The sequence below is a fragment of the Bos mutus genome, chromosome 4 (assembly GCF_027580195.1).
Source record: "Bos mutus isolate GX-2022 chromosome 4, NWIPB_WYAK_1.1, whole genome shotgun sequence".
Taxonomy (NCBI): Eukaryota; Metazoa; Chordata; class Mammalia; order Artiodactyla; family Bovidae; genus Bos; species Bos mutus.
In genome coordinates this window covers 53,362,055-53,386,434 of record NC_091620.1, presented here as the reverse complement: position 1 = coordinate 53,386,434, position 24,380 = coordinate 53,362,055, and the positions used below count along the sequence as shown (strand labels likewise).

At 39.0% G+C, this 24,380-nt stretch overlaps 1 protein-coding gene across 1 annotated transcript in view; it reads right to left on the bottom strand.

Moving 5' to 3' along the window:
* Positions 1-316: 316 nt before the first annotated feature.
* Positions 317-24,380, bottom strand: part of GARS1 (glycyl-tRNA synthetase 1) — a 53,285-nt gene continuing 29,221 nt past the window's right edge. Inside the window, exons 8-17 of the mRNA XM_005889147.2 lie at positions 23,490-23,639; positions 19,531-19,693; positions 17,925-18,089; positions 12,511-12,618; positions 11,583-11,728; positions 7,485-7,570; positions 5,823-5,932; positions 3,081-3,174; positions 2,330-2,520; positions 317-760 (exon numbers count right to left, since the gene is read on the bottom strand). Coding sequence (XP_005889209.2) covers positions 635-760; positions 2,330-2,520; positions 3,081-3,174; positions 5,823-5,932; positions 7,485-7,570; positions 11,583-11,728; positions 12,511-12,618; positions 17,925-18,089; positions 19,531-19,693; positions 23,490-23,639 — 1,339 coding nt within the window. The 3' untranslated portion in view covers positions 317-634. The remainder of the gene's footprint in view (positions 761-2,329; positions 2,521-3,080; positions 3,175-5,822; positions 5,933-7,484; positions 7,571-11,582; positions 11,729-12,510; positions 12,619-17,924; positions 18,090-19,530; positions 19,694-23,489; positions 23,640-24,380) is intronic.

The window sequence follows — 24,380 nt, the reverse complement described above, 5'->3', positions numbered from 1 at the left end:
GAGTATCATCAGGATACTGGGGTTAGCAGCCCTGACCCCCACCCCAGCAAGTCTCTTTCACTGCTTCCCCTCCTCCACTGCTTCTGCAGCCTCCTCCATACCACAGCACCTCCCAGAAGCTAGTCCCCCTGCTCAGAGACTGCTGCCTCTTCAGCACAATGCATCACCTCAGAAAAAGAGAACAGAAAAGGCAAATTCATAGAGACAGAAAACAGATAAGTGGGTGCTTGGGGCTGGAATGCACATGAGACTTCTTTTAGGAGCGATGGAAATGTTCTAAAATCAGATGGTGGTGGCAGTTGCACAACTCTATAAATACACTAAATGTCATCAGTTTATTCAGGTGAGTTTTATGGTCTTATGACTAAAGTTAAGTTTAAGGTGTCTTCACTGTTTCACATCAAGTCAGGAGTGTCTACCCAAGTTAGGAAAAATAGCAGAAACATGAGCATGTTGGTTACAAGTCTGTTCAGAATTCCTTCAACTTTAATTGTGGGAGTAAGATCAGGCAGCCACTGAGGATAAAATGTAGTCCTGGGGAGGAGATGAGATGCTGTTTTTTTTTTTGTAAAGTGGACATGATAAGAGTTATTCTTTTATTACAGCAAATGGTCATAAGTTGCCAAAACTGTCCTCATTCTTCGATTGCCTCTTTTTTCCCAGTTTCTTGACCTTCAAAGACAGGATATCTGGCCTCCACATCCGCCCACATGATGCTGCCATTGGCCAGATCACGGACAACACTGGGCAGTTCAGAGACCTGGGGTAGAAGAAAAGAGAAGTCCCAGAATCAACCAACTGGATTAGGCTGTCAAAAAAAGAGGATTCACCCTGAACTCAGGAAACGACAGAGTCGAGTCCGTGTCTACACAGTGACAGGATCCCTCCAAAAACTGGTCCCTACGGTGTTTCTAAGTGACTCCCACCAAAGCCTCTTTACCTAGTTATGCTTACCTCCCTCCCAGGCTGGGGTCCTGCTCTTCCTCCAGCCCAGAAGCCCTGCCAGCTCCCTTGGGTACCCCAATTCCCCACAGAGCCTTTCCTGGTCATTCCAAGCCTCCAGGCTACCTGAAGTTATTCATTTGTATTAAATTCAACTCTTAGAACCACGGTCAGTCAAGTAACAGGAGTGAAGGGAGTCAGGAAACTGGAGAGGCCCTCAGGAAGGGGCCAGCTGTTCATCAGCCAGAACCAACGGTGGCCACCACACAGCAGGGGTTCTCAAACCTGAGTGACCAACCATAGGAATCATCTGGGAGGCTTGCCTCTTTTTTTAAAGAATTTTTTTATGTGGACCATTTTTGATGTTTTTATTGAATTTGTTATAATGTCATTTCTGTTTTCTGTTTTTGGCATTTTGGCCGTGAGGCATGTGGGATCTTAGCTTTCTGACCAGGGATCAAACTCGTATCCCTGCACTGGAAGCAGAGGGTCTTCACCACTGGGCTGCCAGGCAAGCCCCTGGGGGGCTTGTTAAAACAGTTCTGCCCACCCTTTTCCCTCTCCAAACCCCAGCTCCATCCAGTTTCTGACTTAGCAGGTCTGGGGTGGAGATTTCTCTTCTCTAACAAGTTCCCAGGTGATGCAGATGCTGCTGGTCCAGGAACCACACTCTGAGAACCCCTGCCTGACAGGAATACAGGTTCAGAGTACCCAGATCTGGTATTGTAAAAATATGAGCCAGAAATCTGTGACCTCTAAGGTAGACTGAAAATTCCCTTGGGAAAAAAGCAGCCTTTCACTCCTGTTTTCCCTATTACAAACTCTTAGTAACAAGCAGAGCAAATGAAAGGCACTCTAAACACAAACTTGCTCAACATAAACTGGTCAGGCAGCTGTCAAAGTGGTCACTCTTCTTTCCCTCCTGAACTTTTCCCATCTCCATGGTTCCCTTCCCATCAAGTAAAATTACTGAAATATTATTTACTGTTTTGCATTGATTAGCATGAAGAAGTTTATACACACTCGTGTGTACACTTATATGGAAATATGAAAATAAAACTGTCTAAGCCTCCAAAGCCTGCCAATAAAACTATGGCAACAACCACTTGCGATCATGTTTCTCGCTCAAATAAACAATCATAAATGCAAACTGTCAGAGAATGAGCCCAGAGTGATACAAATGGCTGTAAAATATTAGAGAAGTGTTAATGAATATTTTCATAATTAAGCCTAGGGGATTTGGGAAATATATGCTCTGTCTGATACAAATTTACAATTAAAATGAAAAAGACAAAAACAAGAAGGGAAGCATAAACACAACAAAATCCATCTCAGGTCGGAAGGAACCAGTTTTTAAGACTACAAATGCCAAAGCGAAGGCAGCCACCTCTGCTCTGATCTGCCGCATGGAGTCTCGGTCCCGCAAAGTGGCCGTGTGAGGGGTCTTGTTCACTGTATCGAAGTCAATGGTTATGCCGAAAGCCACACCAATCTCATCAGTCCTGGCGTAGCGTCTTCCAATGGATCCTGAGGAATCGTCTACTTTGTGAGAGATGCCGTGCCTGGTCAAGGCCTCCGCTATCCAAAATAAATTCAATAAATTAAAAATGTCATATGCGCTCAGGAAACTTATAACAGGAGCGAACACAAAAGAGCAAGAAGTTGCAGCTGCAAGAGACAGAAACATTCCCAAAGTTTAAACCCTTGCTGGAGCCCAAACCCTCACCCATCCCTGCATCTCATTCGGCTATAGGGTCACGAGCAGCCAAGGTGAAGAGACTGGTGTGGCCCCAAGCAGCTCAGTGGATGCCTCCCATCTCTCAACTCTGAAATGTGTGGGCCACACCAGACAGCCACAAAGATCCCTTTCAGTGCTGAGAGTCCAGTGGCTGAAGATCCGCAGGGTTGTCACCCTCCACTGGGTGTCCCCTGATGAACTGACTGGCAGGGTCAGCAGGAGAAGCAATGTGCAATCTGACTCTTGGGTTCTATCCCAACTCATTCAAATGCTAGGAGAAAACATCCCGAGCAAGCATACTCTTTATTCAATACTTTTTTTTTTTTTTTAAGAGACATTTCCTAAAATTCAGTCTGCCTGATAGTTTTCCCATGGAGATTAACCAACTGGATTTACTTACATAATTCCTTGACGAATGGCATGAACTCCTGGTTCTGGCTCAATGGAAGGACGGAACATTTGAATGGAGCTACTACGGCAGGGAAACTGAAGAACTAGATGATTTAAAAAGACATCCAAATGCATTAGTGTATAAAGATCTAAACATTAACGTCCAAATTTCACTATCAAAATACCGGAAAACAGGATGTGAAAAAGCAGTGTGATAAAACAGACAGCAGGATAACCAGAACTACAATCACAAAGATCTGGTTTTCAGCTCAGAATCTGGACCAACTCAGTGAACTCTACCTCTCTGGACTGGCGCTTCTCCATCTAAAACGTAGGTCTCTGCTGTCTGCTCTGCCTACTTTGCAGGTCAATCATAAAAATATTAAATGATGTAAAGCATTTTGAAAACTGCCATCTAAGATGGCAATTATTTGGTACTACTTAAAAGCCTTACTTCTTTCTGTGGAGATCCCTATGAACCTCCCCCGACATCATCAAAAAAGTAGTGTCAACAGACAAAATTCCATTATGTCCTTTAAGAGATTCAGCATAGTTGAAGGATGTCTGAGTCTTAGTGACTAAGTAAAACAGAACAGTTTAATTAGCTTACAAATGCATGTCCCAAATAAATAGTAGGAAGAAAACAAACAAAAAAACCAAAATTAGGTTCTGTATACCCAGAGAAAAATACAGCCCTCCTAACCTGCTCCTGAAACAGATTTCAGAGTTACTGAGAAATAAAAGAAAGCAAAAATATTTGGCAGAAGGCAAACAATTCTACCATTTTGGATTGGAAATGAGAGCTGAAGATAGTTCTTAAATAGGATCTGTACAAAAGTTTCACTTGAAAGCAAGAACATGGGACTCAGAATGAATAAGTCCCATAAAAATAATGAATGACACGGGTCCAGTTTGGCCCCCCAAATCCTAATTAATCTTAAAATGTCAAGCAAGGATGAATATTCCACTGTAAGTAAACCCTAGACTGCACCAATATGGCACACGAATTGTGGAACACTCCTAACTCCACTTCTCTCTTCCTCTTGTGATAATTCCATTTAATGTGAGAGAGAAGTGGGGAACTGGCTTTATAGAAAAATGGTTTTTTTTTTTTTTGTTATCTAACCAGCAATGCTTTTATACCAAATTTATACGAAAATGGATTGAGGGACTATGTGCTAATAATTTAGAAACATTTTTGGCTTCTTACAGCCTAATCAAATTCCTCTTCATGATGAAATCTTTATGTAATTCATAAAACACTATAACTTATTCTTGCCTAGCCTTTAAGGAATTTCTATTACAACTTTAGTTTTATCACTATAGAGTCAAAAGAATAGCTGAAAGCTTTTTTAAAAAAAGTTTTCATTAGAAAAATAACCAGGAAAAGTTTGAAGCAAACTTGGCCTCTAAAAAAGGGCACATTCAATAAAGTATGATGTCATTCCTCAGGAAGAACTATCGCTTATGTCTTTATCTCTGGGGTCCAGGCTTAGGTTCCTGCTATCTGTTAATGAATGAAAAGCCACTCCTTAAATGTCAGGAAATGAAGATGTGACTTTAGGGCACAGAAGAAAAGAGTAGCTTTATTAGCTGTATATTATCAACAGTTATGTCAAACTTTTAAAAATACTGGTGCCAAGAACTCATCAGTTCAGTTCAGTTCAGTTGCTTAGTCGTGTCCGACTCTTTGCAACCCCATGGACTGCAGCACGCCAGGCTTCCCTGTCCATCACCAATACCCGGAGCTTGCTCAAAAGTCATGTCCATCAAGTCAGTGATGCCATCCAACCAAGAACTAATAGTTCATCTTTAAGGCTAAATGCCCTAGGACAAACTACAGAACTGATGTCCAGCATTGTGCACACACTCAACTTTAGCTGGTCACACAGGCAAGAATGCTTCTTTCAGTTAATTCGACCTGTACAACCTTTCCTCTCTATTCTTGTTCTGAGTGATCTTCCTGGAAACCTGTAATTATACATCAAAGGAGTATAATTTCCACAACCAGAGGTTAGGTGAGAAAGGTGAAATAAGCCATAATGAAGAGCTATGTAGAAGACATGGAGCAGTAATTCAAAAGCACTGGAGCCAAAAGAAAACTTGAGGGATGAAGACTTCTTAAAAACATGCAGCGTTAGCTAGGTGTGAATGCTGGGAAAGCCTACACATCACATACTTCCGCTCAATTTATAATCTGTCAGTTTCCCACAATGGAATCATCTGGGTTTCTTATAAACACACATACACACACAAAACTAGATCCTGGGGTCTCAGACCTAGTGAATCTGTATCTCTGGACTAAAACCTAGGAATTTACATCTTTACCCTCAAAATACCTCAGACAATTTCATGCAGTTTTAGAAGGTTCCTTTTAATGCTTTACCAAAGTATAAATACAATTTTTAAGTTTGTCCAAATTCTATAAATCATCGCCTCCTTCCCAATTTTCTAAAAACACAAGTATATCCAGAAAGGAGCACTCCTACCATTGATGCAATACAGACAGCTCTCCCAAAGTAATATGTTGTCTCAGAACTCAGAAGCAACTAAAACAATGGCATCTGGAATAACCTACACATTCTAAAGCACAAATGAGATAAGGAAGTGCTTTGCTTTGTAAACAGTTAAGCAAAGGTGTTAATACTCCAGTAAATAATAACTGATTGTTTCAGAGCTGTCTTAACATCACTCAGGAAATGTCATTCTCTGACACTGTAAGACAACAAACAGTACACTGTATACAACTCACCGTCCTCTGCTCATCTCCCTCGCGAACTTGGAATGTGTGTTCAAATACCGTATACATGATCCTGCCCAGGCCAAAAGAGGGTTCGATTACACTTGGAATAACTTCTTCCACTGCAAGAGAAACAGAAATTCAGTAAGACTCTCTGAAACCCCACATGATGCACTGTGGGTCCTCTCTAACAAATTCTAACTGGCCCTAAAAATATCTCTATTCTAGATGGATTGTGATTGACCCTGTACAGCAGGACAAAAAAATTAGAACATTCCTGAAAACTATTTCCTGGTAGAAAACATGATGCCTTTAAAGAGAAAACTGGAGAGGAAAACTTTTTTTTTTTACCAAATTTAATTGTTTATATACTATAAAAAATAAAACAAGATACCAGTGTATTCCTTCACCAAGTTGGTAAGCTATGAGCAATGCCTTCTGCCTCACCTATGCAGAAAGCATTGAAACTCCAGAGCTTCTGTAAGACTTGGCTAGAATTAAAAATCCACCACCACAGCTGGCAAATTTAATGAAAACAACTCCTATATACAAGTATCATGTGATTTGTGCTTTACTTTTTCTCTTACTATCTGGATGAGAACTCCCTAAGAGTCAGGTTACTGCTATTGTATTTCCAAGATTCTGGGGTCAGGAGTCTGTTACAGAAGAGTTTGCTCAGGTACCAGCAGTCAATCAAAGACCAGGGAACCCACAGCTCTTCCCATGGGTGCAGTTATACTTGTGGTATACATAGGAATTGTCTTCATTATTACTTATTATTCAGAAAGGAACCATGGCTAAGCACTATCCACATCTAACTAAACTGACCCTAACCTTGAGAGCTTGTTTCAAGAGAAATGAGATAACTGGAACCAAAAAAACACACAAGAGAGTAACATTTGAGAAATGAACAAGGCATTTTCTGCCCATCCTTTGGTGGCATCTGAGCAATGGTGAAGGACAGCTCTAAGCCAGCTGCCAGGATGTGGCTAAAAGGCCTCAGAGCATGAAGAAGGGTCCCCTGCTCTCTCCTATGACTGCTCTGACTGCTTTTACAGCTCCATGCAGCCTAGCAACAATGAGGCAGGCCAAAAACAAATGGAAAAGGAGCCCAGCTCACTCCACAGGCAGTAGTGTCTCAAATACCCACTACTCTCAGTTTCCAGGAGCATCAATTCAACCAAGAATCCTTCACACCTTCTCCAAAATACTCACTTAACCAACTTACATAATTTGTCCTACCAAAAAATAATCATCTCATTGGCTTTTAAAAAGCATGAACGACCACTAACCTAAATGACTTTTAATAAGTTAATCTTCCAGAAAAGATGGTGTGGATAAGTTCTCTCAAGTGAGAAAAAAAAAAGATGCTTTTAATCAAAGAGATACTCTTCATATGTGCCTCAGTCATAGAACATATAAAGATGGCATTATAAGTTATTTTTCAGTATGAGTACAATTATGTTTTTTTTTTTTCTGTTTTAAAAAACAAGATAATGTCTTGTTATATGAATATAATGTCATATTCATCTAATTTAGGGCTGTAACGTTAAGGATTCATTTTCTTCTTCAAATTTTCCATAAAATAGTTATGCTATGAAACTTAAAAAAAAAATGCCATTAAGGAGTAATGATTTTTGTCTGCTTGTTCCTTAATTATTTTTACAAATTTACCATGTAGTGTTTTCTGGAATCTCTTCACATTGACCATATCTTTTGTCAACTGAAACGTCTTCCCTTCAGTTTCAACAGTAAATTCCCTACAATGAAACAAAGCACATATTAGTGAAAACACATATGCCCATGCCTTAATTTAAAGGAGTTTTACAGATTGGTAAACCTCTTTTCATTTTAAGTGTAATACAACTTGGTCAACAATCCAGATATAACAACCGAAGTCAAATTTAAATTTTTCATAAGGAGTACCAAATTAAGTATTATTCTAACAGCACCAAACAGTATTTTGGGAGGCACCCAAATATGTGGCTAGTCTTATAAAATTCCACAAGTGACTTAGTGACCAACTCCTTGATTTTGAGATCAAGATAAAATCAAAGAAAATTTCTTTCTAATTACATTTGTCAGAAACGGGTCTGCTGGCAAAAAGACCACTGTTCTCATTACTGTCCCAACAAATGTAAAAATGACCAACTTGTCATCTTACAGAAAGAATTTTTAAAACTCCTACACTTTTTCCAAACTAAATTTTTATACTTATGCTGATGAAGATCAGCTTAAAAGAAGTTTAAAGATTCTGCTTGATATGTCAGATATGTCAATATAAAATACTGCTGCTGCTGCTGCTAAGTCGCTTCAGTCGTGTCTGACTCTGTGCGACCCCATAGACGGCAGCCCACCAGGCTCCCCTGTCCCTGGGATTCTCCAGGCAAGAACACTGGAATGGGTATACTATCCCCCCCAAATCACTGAGAGCTTCATGTTTATATCCTGAGATATGCCCATTCCATTTCAGGTTATAAGAATTCACCTTTATAAAGCACTTCATGTAATATAATACCTGTATTTTAGCTTATGAGGTATTTCATTGCATTATGATCAATTCAGATGTGTCTGGTCTCACAAGCAGCTTGGTGCTGGGAAAAGAGAGCCCTCATGTGGTTGTCCTTGGAGCTGTATGGCTGGTACATGGTACCCTGCATTCTGCTCGTTTCTAGCACTGATAATCTCATCCATCATATGAATGATTTTCATTGATTTCTTCCATTTTTACTATTCTGGAGTTTGTGCATGCATGCATTAAAAGACTCCACATAGACAGTATCATATACATGTTCTCTGTGAGCACAGTCTAAGTGCAGGGTATGTAACAGTTATAAAAAAGCTGAAATTAGCAAGGAGATAGTTATTATTTGAGAATAATTTTTAAAAGCTGTCTTGTTTGTATATAAATCTGATAGTAACCTATGTTAACTTTAATGGGATATGACATTATTCTAGCATAAAGAGACATTAATTCTAGGAGACCAGAAATGTTTTAAAATTTTCCTATTGAAATAGATAATTTTATCTTCCACTTCTAAGTGTTCGTCTTGTGATAGCTGACAAATACACACACACATGCACCCACTGTGGCCCCAGAAGTTCCCCTGGGTGCCTTCTCTTTCGATCCCCTCCATTCTCACTCAACCATTGAAGTGCTTTCTACTACTCTAAACCAGGTTTGTCTTTCCTAGAGTCTGGCATATAATCTTTTGTGTAAAGCTTCTTTCACTTAGCCTAATGTCTATGACAAGGTCTGGCAAACTTTCTGTATAGGGCTTTCTGTATATTATGAAATATTCAGTTATAAAATGCTCAAGGTTTGCAGACCATAAGCAGACTCCCATACTACATTTTTTTTTAAAACAACCCTTTGAAAATGCCAAGTCATTCTTTGCATTGTGATATAAAAAATACGTAAGATGCTCCAAATGTACTTAAAAGTATATACTCCAGTTATTAGGTATTCTACAAACAACAAGCGGGTTGATAAATAGTGTTTATACCTTCAAACTCCTACCAATTCTTTTTTGTCTACCAATCACTGAGAAGGGTATAAAAATCTCTGTAACTATTAATTTGTCTAATTTTCTTTTCAGTTCTGTCAAGTTTGCTTTACATATCTTGAGGTGATTTTTAGTGGCATACATGGCTACAAGTCACTTACGTTCTTGATGAATTGATGATCCCTTTATCATTACGAAATACAACCTGATAATTTTTCTTGTTCTTAAGTTTTCTTTGATGTTAATAAGGCACTCCACCTTCTTGATTAATGTTTGTATGGGAAATATTTTTAAAATTCTTTTCCCTTTAAACTTAAATTTGAGGCATACCTTGTTTTCTTGTGCTTCACAAGAAGCACAAGCTTTGCATTTTTTGGCAAATTGAAGGTTTGTGGCCACCCAGCGTTTGCACGTCTATCAGCGCTACTTCTCCAACAGCATTTGCTCACTTCATGTCTCTGAGTCACATTTTGGTGACTTTTGCAATATTTCAAACTTTTTCATTATTATTATACTTGTTATAGTGATCTATAGTCAGTAAAAGACTTTGATGTTACTAAAGATTTCCACTTGCTGAAGGCTCAGATAGTGGTTAGCATTTTTCTGCAATGAAGTATTTCTAAACTAAGGTACATACACTCTTGTTAAAAATATAATGCTATTGCACACTTAACAGAGTACATTATAGTGTAAACATAACTTCTACATGCACTGCAAAACCAAAAAAATTTGTGTCACTCACTTTGTTGCGACAAATTTATTGCAGTGGTCTGGAACCAAACCCACAATATCTCCGAAGTATGTCTGTATTAAAATTACAGTCGGTTTCCTGTAAACAATATTTAACTGGGTCTCGAATTTTTTAACCAGTCTGACATGGCTATTAATTTGAGTGTTTCGATCATTATATTATAATAACTATCAGTACTGTTGAGTTGAAATCTACCATTTCCTGAGTTGTTTTCTATTCGTCTCATCTGTTCTTTGTTCATTTTCCTTCTCCTATCTTTTTTAGAGCAGTTTTTATTATTCTATTTTTAGCGCTTATTGGTTTCTTAGTTACATCCCTTTGGTTTCTCCGTGTCTTATCCAGGCAATTGGTCTAAAGTTGACTACATGTCCCTTTCTATTAAACTTAGCATATGTAACATGTGCACCTTACAGAAGTATGCATATTCTTACATATTCCCAACTCTTGGCTCCCATCCTTTGGGCTACTGATGACACAAATGCTATTTCTACACATCACAAATTTCACAATACACTTAATATTTTTCTCTAAACAACCCATTATCTTTTAAAGAAATTCAGAGATGTCATTTTAAATCAATGAAAGAAAATCAGTCACTCATATCACCCACACAGCCATCATTTCTAGAGCTCTTAGTTTCTTTGGGTAGATCTAAATTTCCACACTTCTGCCTGAAGAACTCCTTTAACATTTCTTGTAGTGTAACTCTGGCTTACAATGTATCCTCTAAGTTTTCTGTCTGAAAATATTATCTCTTCTTTTTCCTCAAGTATTTTTTCTGAAAAGACATTTTCGGTGGGTATAGGCTCTCGTCTGTAAGAACCTGAGATTTCATTCTACTGTATCATGGCTATGTACACACAATTACATTTGTGATATCACCTCTATCTAGATGTTCCATTTTGTTTTTTAAAATATGTACATTTCCATTTCCCACCTCATATGTTCATGTTTTCTCTTATCACCTTGAGCACATAAATACTGTTTTAACATCCTTCTGTATTATTTCCATGATGCTCGCCACTTCTGGGTATTTCTTTTGATTGATTTTTCTCCTTATTTTGGGTCTTTTCATGGTTTTTCATATGGCTAGAGATTTTTTTATTGTTTGCCAGACATAGTAAATTCTACACTGTTTAGTGCTGAATTTTGTTGAATTCCTTTAAAGATTCTTCTCTATGGTTTTTCATTTATACTTACAACAATTACGCTGAGGACTCCAAAACTCAAAAAATGGGTACTGACTTGAGAGATAGATGTAGTTTCTAATCACCATGAATATGTCTGCACCTTTAAGAAAGTTACTGGGAGGAAAAAAGATCTTTGTAGTCCATTTCAAATCTGTTTCCAGGTCACAACACCAAAACTCAACAGACAGTCCCTTAAAAGTAGCCAAGAGATGATACTCACTTGCAAAAGTTTCTAAAGAAACTAATGTCCTCCTAATTTTCAAAACATGGCAAAGAGAACAGAGCTGAGTGGAGCCCACGTTAGAGCACACACCTTAACACTTACCCTTTTTCATTCAGTAGTTTCTCCATTTCTGTGATGTAACACTCATCACAAATGGCGAGGTACTCCATCACCAGCTTTGCATCCTTCTTGTACGCCTTACCAATTGCTCCCTTATTGGGTTCAAACTGAACAACATTGACTGTTTTGTATGAAGGGGTCAAGGAATACAAAGCTACAGAACTACCCCAGCACTTCAAGAAATGATCCTGAGGACAAGCCTTCATTGACTTAAAACAAATACCAGTTCCCTACTGGTATCCAAGATCCTCTGTATGCTGATTTCAAGTGCAAGATAAAACAACTACTCAGAAAACCATTCAGATAAACCCCACTCAAGATAAGTAAACATCATCAAAAAAGACTTTTTCAAAGTTACAATGAGATAAAGGGACATTATCTAATCAGCAATATAACCCAATACATAGCATAATGAACTCTGATAACAATTCATTCATTTCTTTATGTCTCGGCACAATAGGATCTACTTCTTGTCACCTCTAGCCCTTAGATGAACTCACAATCTCATTGTCTGGTGAAGGAAGGAAATTTCTCCTTTGCTGATCTACAGATCAAATGAGATACATTATTTCATCATAAAAGGGCATTCATCTTTTAATAGAGAAAACATTCACCGAGCACCCTTTATCTAAAGAGCATGTATGTAGATGCAGGTGTTGGAAATGGCTGAGAAAAACTAGTCAACATCCTGAAAGATGCAGGCATTTTTCTCTCAAGGACCAAACACTGAGTGGACACATGTTAGACTACAGGTAAAGAGAACAAGAAAGGAACGGTGAGATGCATAAAATGATTGGCTTAAATAAAGTGCCAAAACATCTCAGTTTATCCACAGAACAAGGTACAGTCTTAAACTTATCCATTTTCAAGATGTTTACTCCTGAGTTGCAGAAGTGATCAGAAAGGATATGGGCTCTTTCAAAGGTTTCTCGGCTACGAGTGGGACTTTGGTGGCCCTCGCATGACAAGACAGGTCATAACAGGAACGGTCAGCACATCCAACAATCTCGATCCAGCCCTGAGAAGACATAATAAACATCTGTAACTCACACAAGGTTCATTCACAAATGCATGCAGATTATACATACTCATGAATAATTCAATTACAGAATTTCCACTCAACTTTTACAAATGCTTGAAATGGGTACAGTTTTATACATCAAGTAGTAGCAATCTTATAAATATAATCCACACATGTACACAAAGTAGTCTTTTTATTTTCTGGACAGAATTATTTTGCCATATTGTGAATGTGGGGTAAACTAGTATTTGCTGGGATTTAGCTATGGAAATAAAATGTGAACCTAGACAAAACTTGTAGATCTCTATCAAATTTTTGACCAGAAGTCAAAATGAATCTGGTAGAAACTACTAGCACAACACTCTGTTCCATAAAATGCTTTAGCATTGATGGATTTTGGTATCCACAAGGGGTCACCGATGCAATGGACATGAACTTGGGCAAACTTTGGGAGATGGTGAGGGACAAGGAGGCCTGGTGTGCTGCAGTCCACGGGATCGCAAAGAGCTGGACACGACTGGGAGACCAAACAACAAGAGCAACAACAAGGGGTCTTAGAACCAATGCCCCATGGATTCCAAAGGACGACTGTAATGGTTCCCTCCTGCCCATACAACTGTATTGTTAAAACTTGGCTCAAACCAAAGAATTTACACCTACAAAGTCATTACTCTCTGTGCACTTTTAAGAACTGCCAAAGAGAAGGGCATGGCTAGTGCAGAAGAGCTCTACACTAGCAAGTAAATCAGTCCTGGCCAGAAGTCGACCTCCCGAATTCCACAGGACACACGACAGCACACTCCCAGATTCTTCCTGTTGCCGCTCACGTGGAGGACCCAGGCGTCAACCGAGCTCCCTTTTGTGAGTCAGCACAGAACATATGCACACACAAATCTAAACGCAGTGCTCACCTCAAAAAGTTTGTGGAGAAGGAAAACAACTTTCATAATCTTTTAAAAGCATGGAAGACAGTCAAGAGGAGGAAGAGTTTTACCAGTCTTTACCACGGAAAACAACAGTCAAGGGTGAGAGACCCAATTAGCCCCTTGAAAATCCCTTGTGGGTTCAGAGACCAACACAGGTGACAGAAAATAAGGTCAATTAGCTCCAGGCAGGAAGGCGAGGACTCACCAAAGGGACTGGTAATCTGGGAGGAGGAGACACTACAGCAGACATCATGGCATTACAGTAGAAGAGCAGCAGAAACAAGAACATGCTATTAGGGTGCTGTGGTGATGGTCACTCTGAATGTAAGTGACAAAGATACGAAAGTAACACGTGGGGGGAAATCCATTGGGAGTTAAGTTATATCACAGCATGCCCTGCACCTACAGTCTAGCTTATAACTCTTCACTGGAAGACATTTATGAGAAATTATAAGGAAAATAATACATCATGTATACATTTATCTGAATCATTAAAAAGGAAAGAAAAAGAAAACGAGACTACACTGGAGGAGGAAATGAACAGAGTGCTAATGCATCACATCAGCCTTGAAGGATAAACAGAATGAACATATGCCAAAATCAGGACTCAGAGATCAAGGAAAAACCTAAGAACTAAGAGGAACGTCAGCGTGCCGGCCTAACAATGATGGTGATACCAAAGTCACACTTGATTTTCATATATTAGAAAAGCATTATTAAACTGGAACACAAATACATTAAATGTCATCTGTTTCCTCTTCTTTTTAATCTGTTAATTTAAGTAGGTAAACTCTGTGTAAGTACTGACCATATGGAAAGATCAAAGAAGAAATCCTACAAATGTAAACTTAGCTCAGAGAGGACAGATGGACAAAGAGGAAAAAGGAACGTTATCTATGTTGTTACTTTATTGTTTTATTGGCCTTTTCCCTCTAAAAAGTTTTCGAAAAACTGTAATAGATTCAACAATACAGCCAGTCCTCTGTATCTGTGGTTTCTACATCTGCAGATTCAACTGTGAATCAAAAGTATTTAGAAAAAAATTTTCAGAAAGTTCCAAAAACTTAAACTTTGCTGCAAACCTGGCAACTATTTGCAAAGCATTTATATTATGTTTTGTATCATAAGTAACCAGCTAATTGAAAGTGTATGGGAAGATGTGCATAGGGTCTACATAGATACTAAGCCTTTATATGTAAGAGACTTGAGCATCCCAGGATTTTGGTGTCAGTGGGGCTCCTGGAACAAAACTGAGGAATGACTGCATTCTCTTTCTACAGTGTCTACTGCTCTCAAAACTTGGCATCAGGTGATTGTACTAAATACACATCTCAGCTGGCCACAAATATGGGCATTTGTGCTCAATCCAGTTTCCTACCCAACAAAAGAAAACTCAATAAAGAACAGGTACTGTTTAGATCACAGAATAAAACTTAATAACAGCATTACTATCACAGCAGTGGCAGGTTCCATTTCTTGTTAATCCCCAAGTCACTTTTCAAAAGCACAATCTAAAGTGTTTTCCAAGACTCTTAAGAACCTGTCATTTGAGTAAGAACCAAAGAGGTAAAAGGCTTATTAGTTCAACAGATGTCTAGTTAGTCCTTCTCATAAATACTTATTTTTGCCTTTGATCCAGAGTTTGGGAAAATTCAACCATCACCCCTAATAAGCTTTCCAAGCACATGTTACTGCATGGGGTGTTTCAAACAAAGAGGCAAAAATAAAACTCATATAAGCTCAGAAACCCCAGCACATAAAAATAACAAAACAGGAATTAAGGGGGGAAAAAAAAAGCTAAAAACATGTAACTTGCTCATCTGAGTCACTAAAGATGCCAACTAGTATATCTATGTTCTTAAACATATACTCACTCATTATCATTTACTAAAGATATTGATGAAGATATTTATGTACTAAATGGTGAAACTACAAAAATATGCCTGAGAATGGTAGACAACAATTTTGAGATCATGGTGACCCTTTAGGAGGGAGAAGAAAAGGTTAGAGCATTAACTGTATCAGTAACTTTTTTATTTAAAAAAATACAATATGAAGCACACAAAAAGAAAATATTCAAGTCTCTAAAGGAGTTTCCCCCTCTCCTTTAAAGTTTATTACTTCAGAGCTTTTGGTCTTGTTTAGTCCAGTCTTCTTATGATCTTACACAAAATGTGAGGCCTAAGCTCAAAGCTAGGCCCACATTTTCTTTTTAATTTTTTCTTTAATTCTTTTAAATTTAGGTATAATTGACATATACAATGATATTAGTTTCAGGTATATAATGTAACAATTTGATATTTGTATATATTGCTAAATGATCACCGCAATAAGTCTAGGTAACATCCGTCACCTCACACAGTTATAATCGTGTGTCTGTGTGTGTGATGAGACCTTTTACAATCTACTCTCTAAGCAATTTTCAAATACACAATACAGTACTATTAACTATAGTCACCATGCTGTACATTCCATCCTCAGGACTTCTCAGACCCACATTTTCTGACTTCCCATCCTTGAGGGTTTGGCCACAGCTCACAGTGACACTCAGAAAGGATGAGCAGGAGTGCAGTAGGGTTTATGAAAGCAGTGTAGCAGGGGTTTAAGGGCAGGGGCGGGAAGTCAGACAGCCCTGCCTCACACCCCTGCTCCACCACTCCCTTGCTGAGACTTGGGCAAATCAACTAACGTCTCAGCACTTCAGTCTCCTAAGAAATAGAACCAATGAATGGAATTATTGTGAGGATTACATAGGCTGATACACTTAGAATGGTATATAGCCCTTAACAATTACAAATACCGAATGAACAAACAAATGAAATGCCATTCAGGCAGGATTCAGAATCTAAATTGAAAACAGCAAGAATTTGGGTCTGGTTTAGCTTGAAATTTTCTCACATAAAACACTTTATTGGTTTAACTTGAAAATAAAAAGAGATTTCAGAATATCTAGTACATATAAAGAAACTAATGGTCACCTATAATCCAAAACTAATTACCACTATCATTTAAGCAAACATATGTCAAGTAAATTTGTGAAGAAAGTTAACATAACAAGAAAAACCTAACAGATTCTTTCCTAATTCAATAAAGTTAAAAGTATATGTTAAAAACAATATCAATAATAGTCACTACAGATATATGCATATATCATTATGCATATACACACGTGTATTTTTAGAACATCTTATTTATTTTTTAATTAGTGAGAAATTGCTTTATAATTTTGTGTTGGTTTCTACCGTACCTCATAGTTTTGATTTGCATTTCTCTAATAGTGAGCAATGTTGAGCATCTTTTCAAGTGTTTATTGGCTATCTGTCACTTGTGTGTATGTTTTTAAAGCATATAAAATTACTTTGAATAGAGGTTGACAAATCAAGGTTCATGGAACTAAGAATAGTTTTTATGTTTTTAAAGAGTTGTTAAAAAAAGAAAAAACAAAAAACAGAAGAGAGCCACAGAGATCCACAAAGCCTAAAACACTTACTATGTTTACTATGGAAAATGTTTATTGAGCCCTGATTGAGAAAACAGATATGGAACACTCTTGGGGAGCACACAGTTGGAAGTTTCACTTTTTATATAACACACTTAAAGAATTATTTTTCACTTTCCGTTTTACAAAAAAAGGTTGTCATTTTTTAAGTGACTTTTTTTTAACTGGAGGATAACTACTTTACAATGCTGTGTTAGTTCCTGCTGTACAACAATGTGAATCAGCCGTAAATATATATATATCCCCTCCCTCGTGAGCCTCCCTCCCACTGCCCTCGTCCCACCCCTCTAGGACATCACAGAGCACCCAGCTGAGCTCCTTGTGCTAAACAGCAGCTTCCCACTAGCTGTCTATTTTACATACGGCAGTGTAGATACGTTAATGCTACTCTCTGTTCCACCTGCTCCTTCCTACCCTGTGCCCACATGTCTGTTCTCTACATCTGCAGCTCTATTCCTGCTCTGCAAATAGATGCATCAGTACCATTAAAAAAATTTTTTTAATTAAAAAAAAAAAATCTATTTTTTCAAAGAAAGACACTTTTAAAAGTTTTACTTTTTAAGAGAAACCAAGGGCATGTGAGAATCAAGGACCCTGAGTTAAGTCTCTGTTGGGTGAGAAGTCTCTCCAATATCAAATAAAGGAAATGCAGAAGACTCTGGGGCCCGCGTCTCGTGGCTGCTGCCCTGTTCCCACTGCTACCAATGCTAAAGCACCTCCTATATCCAAATGCCTTTCAATCCTAAACTTCAGTACTAATGTTCATGTCTGGGGGTGTGGGGGTGGGAAGGAAAGCACACAAAAGGCAACTTTGATATCCATGCTTCTAAGTTAACAATGTGAAAATCACATGGTTAGAGCCACTGCATTCTACTTACATAGGATGTTTTGGATTCAGCATCCCAACAGTCACAGGCATAATGGGCCATCTCATTCTCCATGTGCTGTCGGAAGCGGAGCTTCTCTGGAGAGACTCCAACCTTCACGAGGTAGAGGTAGATGCGGCCAATGAAATAGCCCAACACTGAGTTGTTAATCACACCCTAAAATAAATGAATAAACAAACTCATAGGTAAGTAGGCAAGCAACATGCAAACAAGCACAGAAGAGTGAAAAAACCTACAAACATTAAGGCTTTTGAAGGCCAAGATACCATTTTCCATTGAGTTATTTATCATCTACTGAAAAATCTTTGAAACACAAAGCAAGCTAATTTATACAGCTTTCAGAATGATTTGAAATACCCAAAAATGTGATTAAGGCTATTTTCAAAAGTTTAACTGTCAAGCTAACAAGCAGATAATAGTGAATGATGTCATTCAAAATCTTTCCACCATACTCATTGGGTCAGCAAAAATTCAGCCTATTACCTCATACCTTCTAAATCTACAGTACTGAAAATGACATTCACAACAATTACCCTAAGGAATGGCATATATACCTTCTGAATTAACAAAGTCGTAAGACATGCTGAGGGGACTTTAATGTATTCTTATCCACTGAAATTTGCAAACCCCATATAGTATAAATCCCTTTACAACTTTAGTACAGAAGGGTTTTAGAAACTGTCTAGCCCCATCTCCTACCACCTGCAGGGCCCTTCTCTGCAAAAGGGCTGACAAATTATCACTCAGCCTCCACCTGAATATTTTCAGACAGGAAGCTCATTGTTCCCAGGGCAATTCATTCCATTATTAGGCAGCAACTACTGTTACCAAGTTTTTACTCACTCATTTCTCTAGGCAAATAATCATAGGGAAATTCTATTATATGCAAGCCCTTATCCCAATTGTTATGGGTAATACAGAAGAGTTTAAAATAGAAAGGGCTTGCTTCCTATGAGTCAAAATGTCTCCCCAAAAGAAGTCCATATTGTTAAAAGTCAGATTGATGGGGGACTTCCCTGGTAGTACAGTGGTTAAGAATCTGCCTGCCAATGCAGGGGACACGCGTTCAATCCTTAGGCCGGGAAGACTCCAGCTATCGTGGGGCAACTAAGCTGGTGCGCCACAACTACTGAGTCCGAGCTCTACAGCCTGCAGGCTGCAACTACCGAGCCCTCACACCACAACTACGCAAGCCTAAGACCTACAGCCGTGCTCCACAGCCAGAGAAGCCACCACAATGAGAAGCCCACGCCGCAACCAGAGAAAGTCTGCGTGCAGCAATGAAGACGAGTGTGGCCAAAAAAAAACCAAAAACTGATGCGGTACAATTCAAACCAACAAATTTTTTCCACATGCCCTGCTAAATTTTTTTTCATGTTAGTCCCAATGGCCCACACATTGGCATGTTCAGGTAATTCCCTCCCACTATAATAATACTGTGTAATAAATACTGTAAAAAAAAAAAACAAAAAAACCCCACATACTGTATCAAATAAAGTGACTGTCAAAATATTTTATCATCCAGTACACAGAATCTGCTGAGTGCTGAACTCCAGGAAGAAGTATGCTCTAAATTAAGTTACCTATGGAATCTTACCTGTTCAACAGCATCTCCCAGGCGCATTTTCCGAGCAGACTGTCCGCTGACCTGGGCTTTAGCTGAATACAAATAAAGGTAGAGGTCTGCCACATTCTGGAACTTGGGATGGTCTTTCTCACTGGGATCTACAAAATGCTCAATTTCTGCCATTGTGAATTCTCTGAAAGCAAAAATATAAAGGATAAAAGTGGCACACTCAAAAAAAATAAACAAAGCCTTTATTTTAAACTTCATTTAACACTAACACAGAATGATACGGAAAATAGTTGTTAAGGAACAGATTGATACAGTTTTTTTTTAAATTAGGAAAACCCAGGAACTTCCCTGGTGATCCAGTGGTTAAGACTTTGCTTTTCAATGCAGGGATGTGGGTTCACTCCCTGGTTGGGAGTGATCTTGATCTTGATCCCACATGCCTCCTGGCCGAAAAACCAGAACATAAAACAGAAACAATAATGTAACAAATTCAATAAAGGCTTTAAAAATAGTCCACATCAAAAAACAATTTTTAAAAAATAAAATTAAGAGAATCTGAGCAAATGTCAGACACACACACAAAATGAGATACTGCATAGTGCCTTCCAAATAAAATGATTTTCTTTAAAGCATTGGCAAGTCTTTACTAATGTACACTAAATGAAGTGCCTGATACTTACTTTTCAAAGAATGGGAATTAAAAGTGAATTTAGCTTTTATAATAGTCTGATTTCTTCCTTTTTATTGCTCTGAACAAGTAAATGACTGATAATGGCACCATACAGCTGGTGTCTTTAGAGTAACAGCTTCCTAAATGATGTGTTATTCAAGGCAGAGGACACAGCATGAATTGAACAAGCTAACATCAAGCAAACTGCATAATGATGAGATAAATATGCACATAGTAATGGTTTCCCAAAAAGATTTCCCTGAATGGCAATTTAGTAGCTATTGGGGGGGAATGTTTTAAGTTAATTTTATGAGTCAAAATCAAACCCCTCTTCTTTAAAACACACACACACAATTTACTAGGGCACTTCCATGATTATCTCAGATGTTTTAGAAGTAATGAAAAATTGCTTAAATGGGTCCTAAAAATACATGAAATGCATTGCAAAAGAGCTTTGATTTCTTTTTTACTTTTACTTTTTAATGTCATCTCTTATTCAGTCCAGCAGCACCTATACCTTAATTGCCTTTCAAAAGCTATCAAACATCTTCTGCAAGCACAGAAATGAGAGACAGACAGAGAAGCTTGATGTCTGTCCTCACAAAGCTTCCAACCAGGACAGCAGCAAGAGAACACTTAAAATGAAGGGCAGATCAATATAAGGACCCTGCCCAGAATCCCCAAATAATCAGCTGCCAAAGTCTTTCCATCTGTTCTGTCAATTAATCCAAGCTCACAGACAGGAGATGGAAATCAACACAAACACTGACTGTATCAGCTGTCTCTTGTCTTTGAGTTCAGAGACTCTACCTGGAACTGTGGAGACAAAATAGTCATCAGACTAGAAGACAGAGCCAGACAATCAAAATGAAATTTAATTAAAAAAAATTTCATATGAACAAATGATACTCCCCACCTAAACCAAAGGGATCACAGCTATACAAAGACTTAACCACCTGCCAACTCTAGGTCAAGAAGAAGCTGTAACATTAAACAAGCTGTAGCCCTGCTGCTGCCGCCGCCGCCAAGTCGCTTCAGTCATGTCAGACTCTGTGCAACCCCACAGATGGCAGTCCACCAGGCTCCCCCGTCCCTGGAATTCTCCAGGCAAGAACACTGGAGTGGGTTGCCATTTCCTTCTCCAATGCATGAAAGTGAAAAGTGAAAGGGAAGTCGCTCAATCGTGTCTGACTCTTAGCGACCCCATGGACTGCAGCCTACCGGCTCCTCCATCCATGGGATTTTCCAGGCAAGAGTACTGGAGTGGGGTGCCATTGCCTTCTCTGGGTCCTAGTCCTACCATGGAATAAAAACCATGGAGATACTGACTTGTGAAGGATGAATGGATTTCCACCCAGGATCCTGCAGATGCACATGACAAAATCAACCAAAATCCAGAAAACTAGGGAATAAAATGGCAGGAAGCCCCATTGGACTTTCCTCCATTAACTCCTGGGACCATTTGTCTAAACTGCTTTCCCTGTTTATCACTTTCTATTCCATAGGCTCCAAGTTTTGCCTTACTTCATGGTCCTTTATAATCATCCAACGGTTACTCTCTTTGATGTAAATCCTCTCCAAAACACTGGCTTTAGACAAGCTCAGTCTCAGACAGCTTACTCAGTAATCTGAAAGCATGCTTGCAGACACTTCCTTTTCCAAAAGCAAAAGGAAAAAAGACATGAAGAAACCCAGAGACTGAGAAATAAGACAAATTCAAGTCTGACAAGTTTTTCAATGTTACAATACCAGTTAAAATTTAGGACTACTTTTCATTTTGCAGCAAGGCTCAGCGGGTCCTCCCCATTCTACTTAAGTTGTACAAGCTCCTTCCTCATGAACTCTCCCTTTTCTAGACCATTCAGCTGAAGGGACTACAGGCCTGAAGATAAAGTCTGGTGAGAACATAGGAGCATCTCCTCAGAGGGTGTCACCAGGACTCACAAGATTAGGCAGGGGCTTTGCACGCTCTGATAATTATAGGCGGGATATGCTATGCTTGATGCTTGTAATTACAGCAAGTAAGAACTGTAGTTCAGTTGGTAAAGAATCCGCCTGCAATGCAGGAGATCCCAGTTCGATTCCTGGGTTAGGAAGATCCCTTAGAGGAGGGCATGGCAACCCACTCCAGTATTCTTGCCTGGAGTATCCCCATGGACAGAGGAGCCTGGCGGGCTACACTCCATGGGGTCACAAAGAGTCGGGCACGACTGAGAGACTAAGCACAGCATGACAAGAAAAGAACAGCTGCTGGGGCTGTGGAAAATACTGTGGAGTCTAAGAAAGTGAAATTTACCAACATAGCCCATTTTTATATGAAATTTATTACCTTAAAATATCAGGAAGAAAATGTATAGAAATTGCAAAAAACCTAAGTCATAAATAGCTAACTCATAATGAGAAAAACATAACTCAGCAGTGCCAAGATGTCTTCCTGCACATTCTTGGATACACTGACAAAGGGAGGTTATTGGAATAGAGACAAGAGACTGTCTAAACTAGAGAAGACAGAAGCAAGCTTGCTAGCTGGACTTTCTGTCATAAAGGTGCCCCAAATTTGTGGAGGAATACCAACTGGCTACTGAAACACCCTCAGCCCAACACCAGTAACACTGTCTGTCCTGGATGCCTGGGATGGCCCTCCTGCCATAACCCTCACCTCCTTCTTCCTCACCCTACTCTCATCTCCACCACCACTTCCAGGAAATGCCTGCGTCGACAATCAAGATCTTACCATCCTCAAAACAGAACATGAACAAGGGGAAAAGATCATTTTGCAGCAGATGTGAAACGTCAGCTATTCACCCTTTCCGTTCAAACCACACAGTCGCTCAAAGCTGCCCATCATCCCAGAGACTACAACTGAAGGTAACAAACATAAAACAAACTTTTTTGGAGGATAAAAAGAAAGATATAATCATGTAAGAAAGGACTTTCCTGGTGGTACAGTGGATAAAAATCTGCCTGCCAATGCAGGGGACACGGGTTTGATCCCTGGTCCAGGAAGATTCCAAGTGGCGGGGAACAACTAAGCCTGGGCGCTACAACTCCTGAGCATGCACCCTAGAGCCGGTGCTCTGCCACAGGAGAAGCCGCCCCAGTGAGAAGTCTGTGTACCGCAACAAAGAGCAGCCCCTGCTTGCCGCAACTCGAGAAAGCCCGTGAGCAGCAACGAAGACCCAGTGCAACCAAAATAAATTAAACAATGATGTAAGAAAGAAGAAAGCTGTTTCAAATCAGCAAGCCTTTGTTTCCACTTCAATGCAAAAGTCACTCACTAATTTCACCAGCAGAACACCATGGGTGGTACCTGACTCTGATCAGTCCAGATCGAGGGGAGATCTCATTTCTGAAAGAATTTCCAATCTGGGCAGCAGCAAAAGGCAACTTTCCTTGGTTGAATTCCAAAAGCCGTTTGAAATTCAGGAAAATCCCCTGTGCAGTTTCTGGTCTCAAATATCTATAAATTTAAACAAATCAGTCTGTTACAAAGGAAGAAATCATGTTTCCCAATAAATCTGAAATTCTAGATACAATTCCTAAAAGTCCTAAATATACTATTCACACAAAGCTGTATGGGCCCTAAAAATGTTTTAGAAATAGATATTTTCTATTCTCACACAGGTAACAGAGAAGGTATCAGGTGATTGGTATGGAAACACCACTGTTAGAAATGTCATTTTATTCCATCACTCCAGTGAATCAAAGATGACTTCTCTCATGATGTCTCTAAAACTTCGGATATTCTTCGGATATTCTCCTGATTCTCACTTACTTTGGAGGCAGATGACAATTTTAGATCCTTTTAAAAATGAAGTTAAGCATCCCTCTGCTGTTAACCCACATCGAAGCATAACCGTGGAACTATTAATAAAAAAAAGCCAGTACAGGCTGACAATTAACATCAGAACTCACTCAACAAAACCATTACACCACGGCAGGCAATTTTCAAGGCTTTTCATATCATTTTCTTCTTTGTACCCAGAGACACAAAGAAACAGGGAAATCCAGAATGATCAAATCTTTGTAGTAGTTTGTACTTTCAGCCCAAGGCTGCTTCTGATTTTCTCCACATTTTAAAAAGACACAGTCACTCAAATATATCATTATAGCCATTGCTTTCTTTTCAATTTCACAGAAAATATTCTGTGCAAAATATCACATAAGAGAGCAGTCTCAAGAACCTACTTCAAAAGAAACG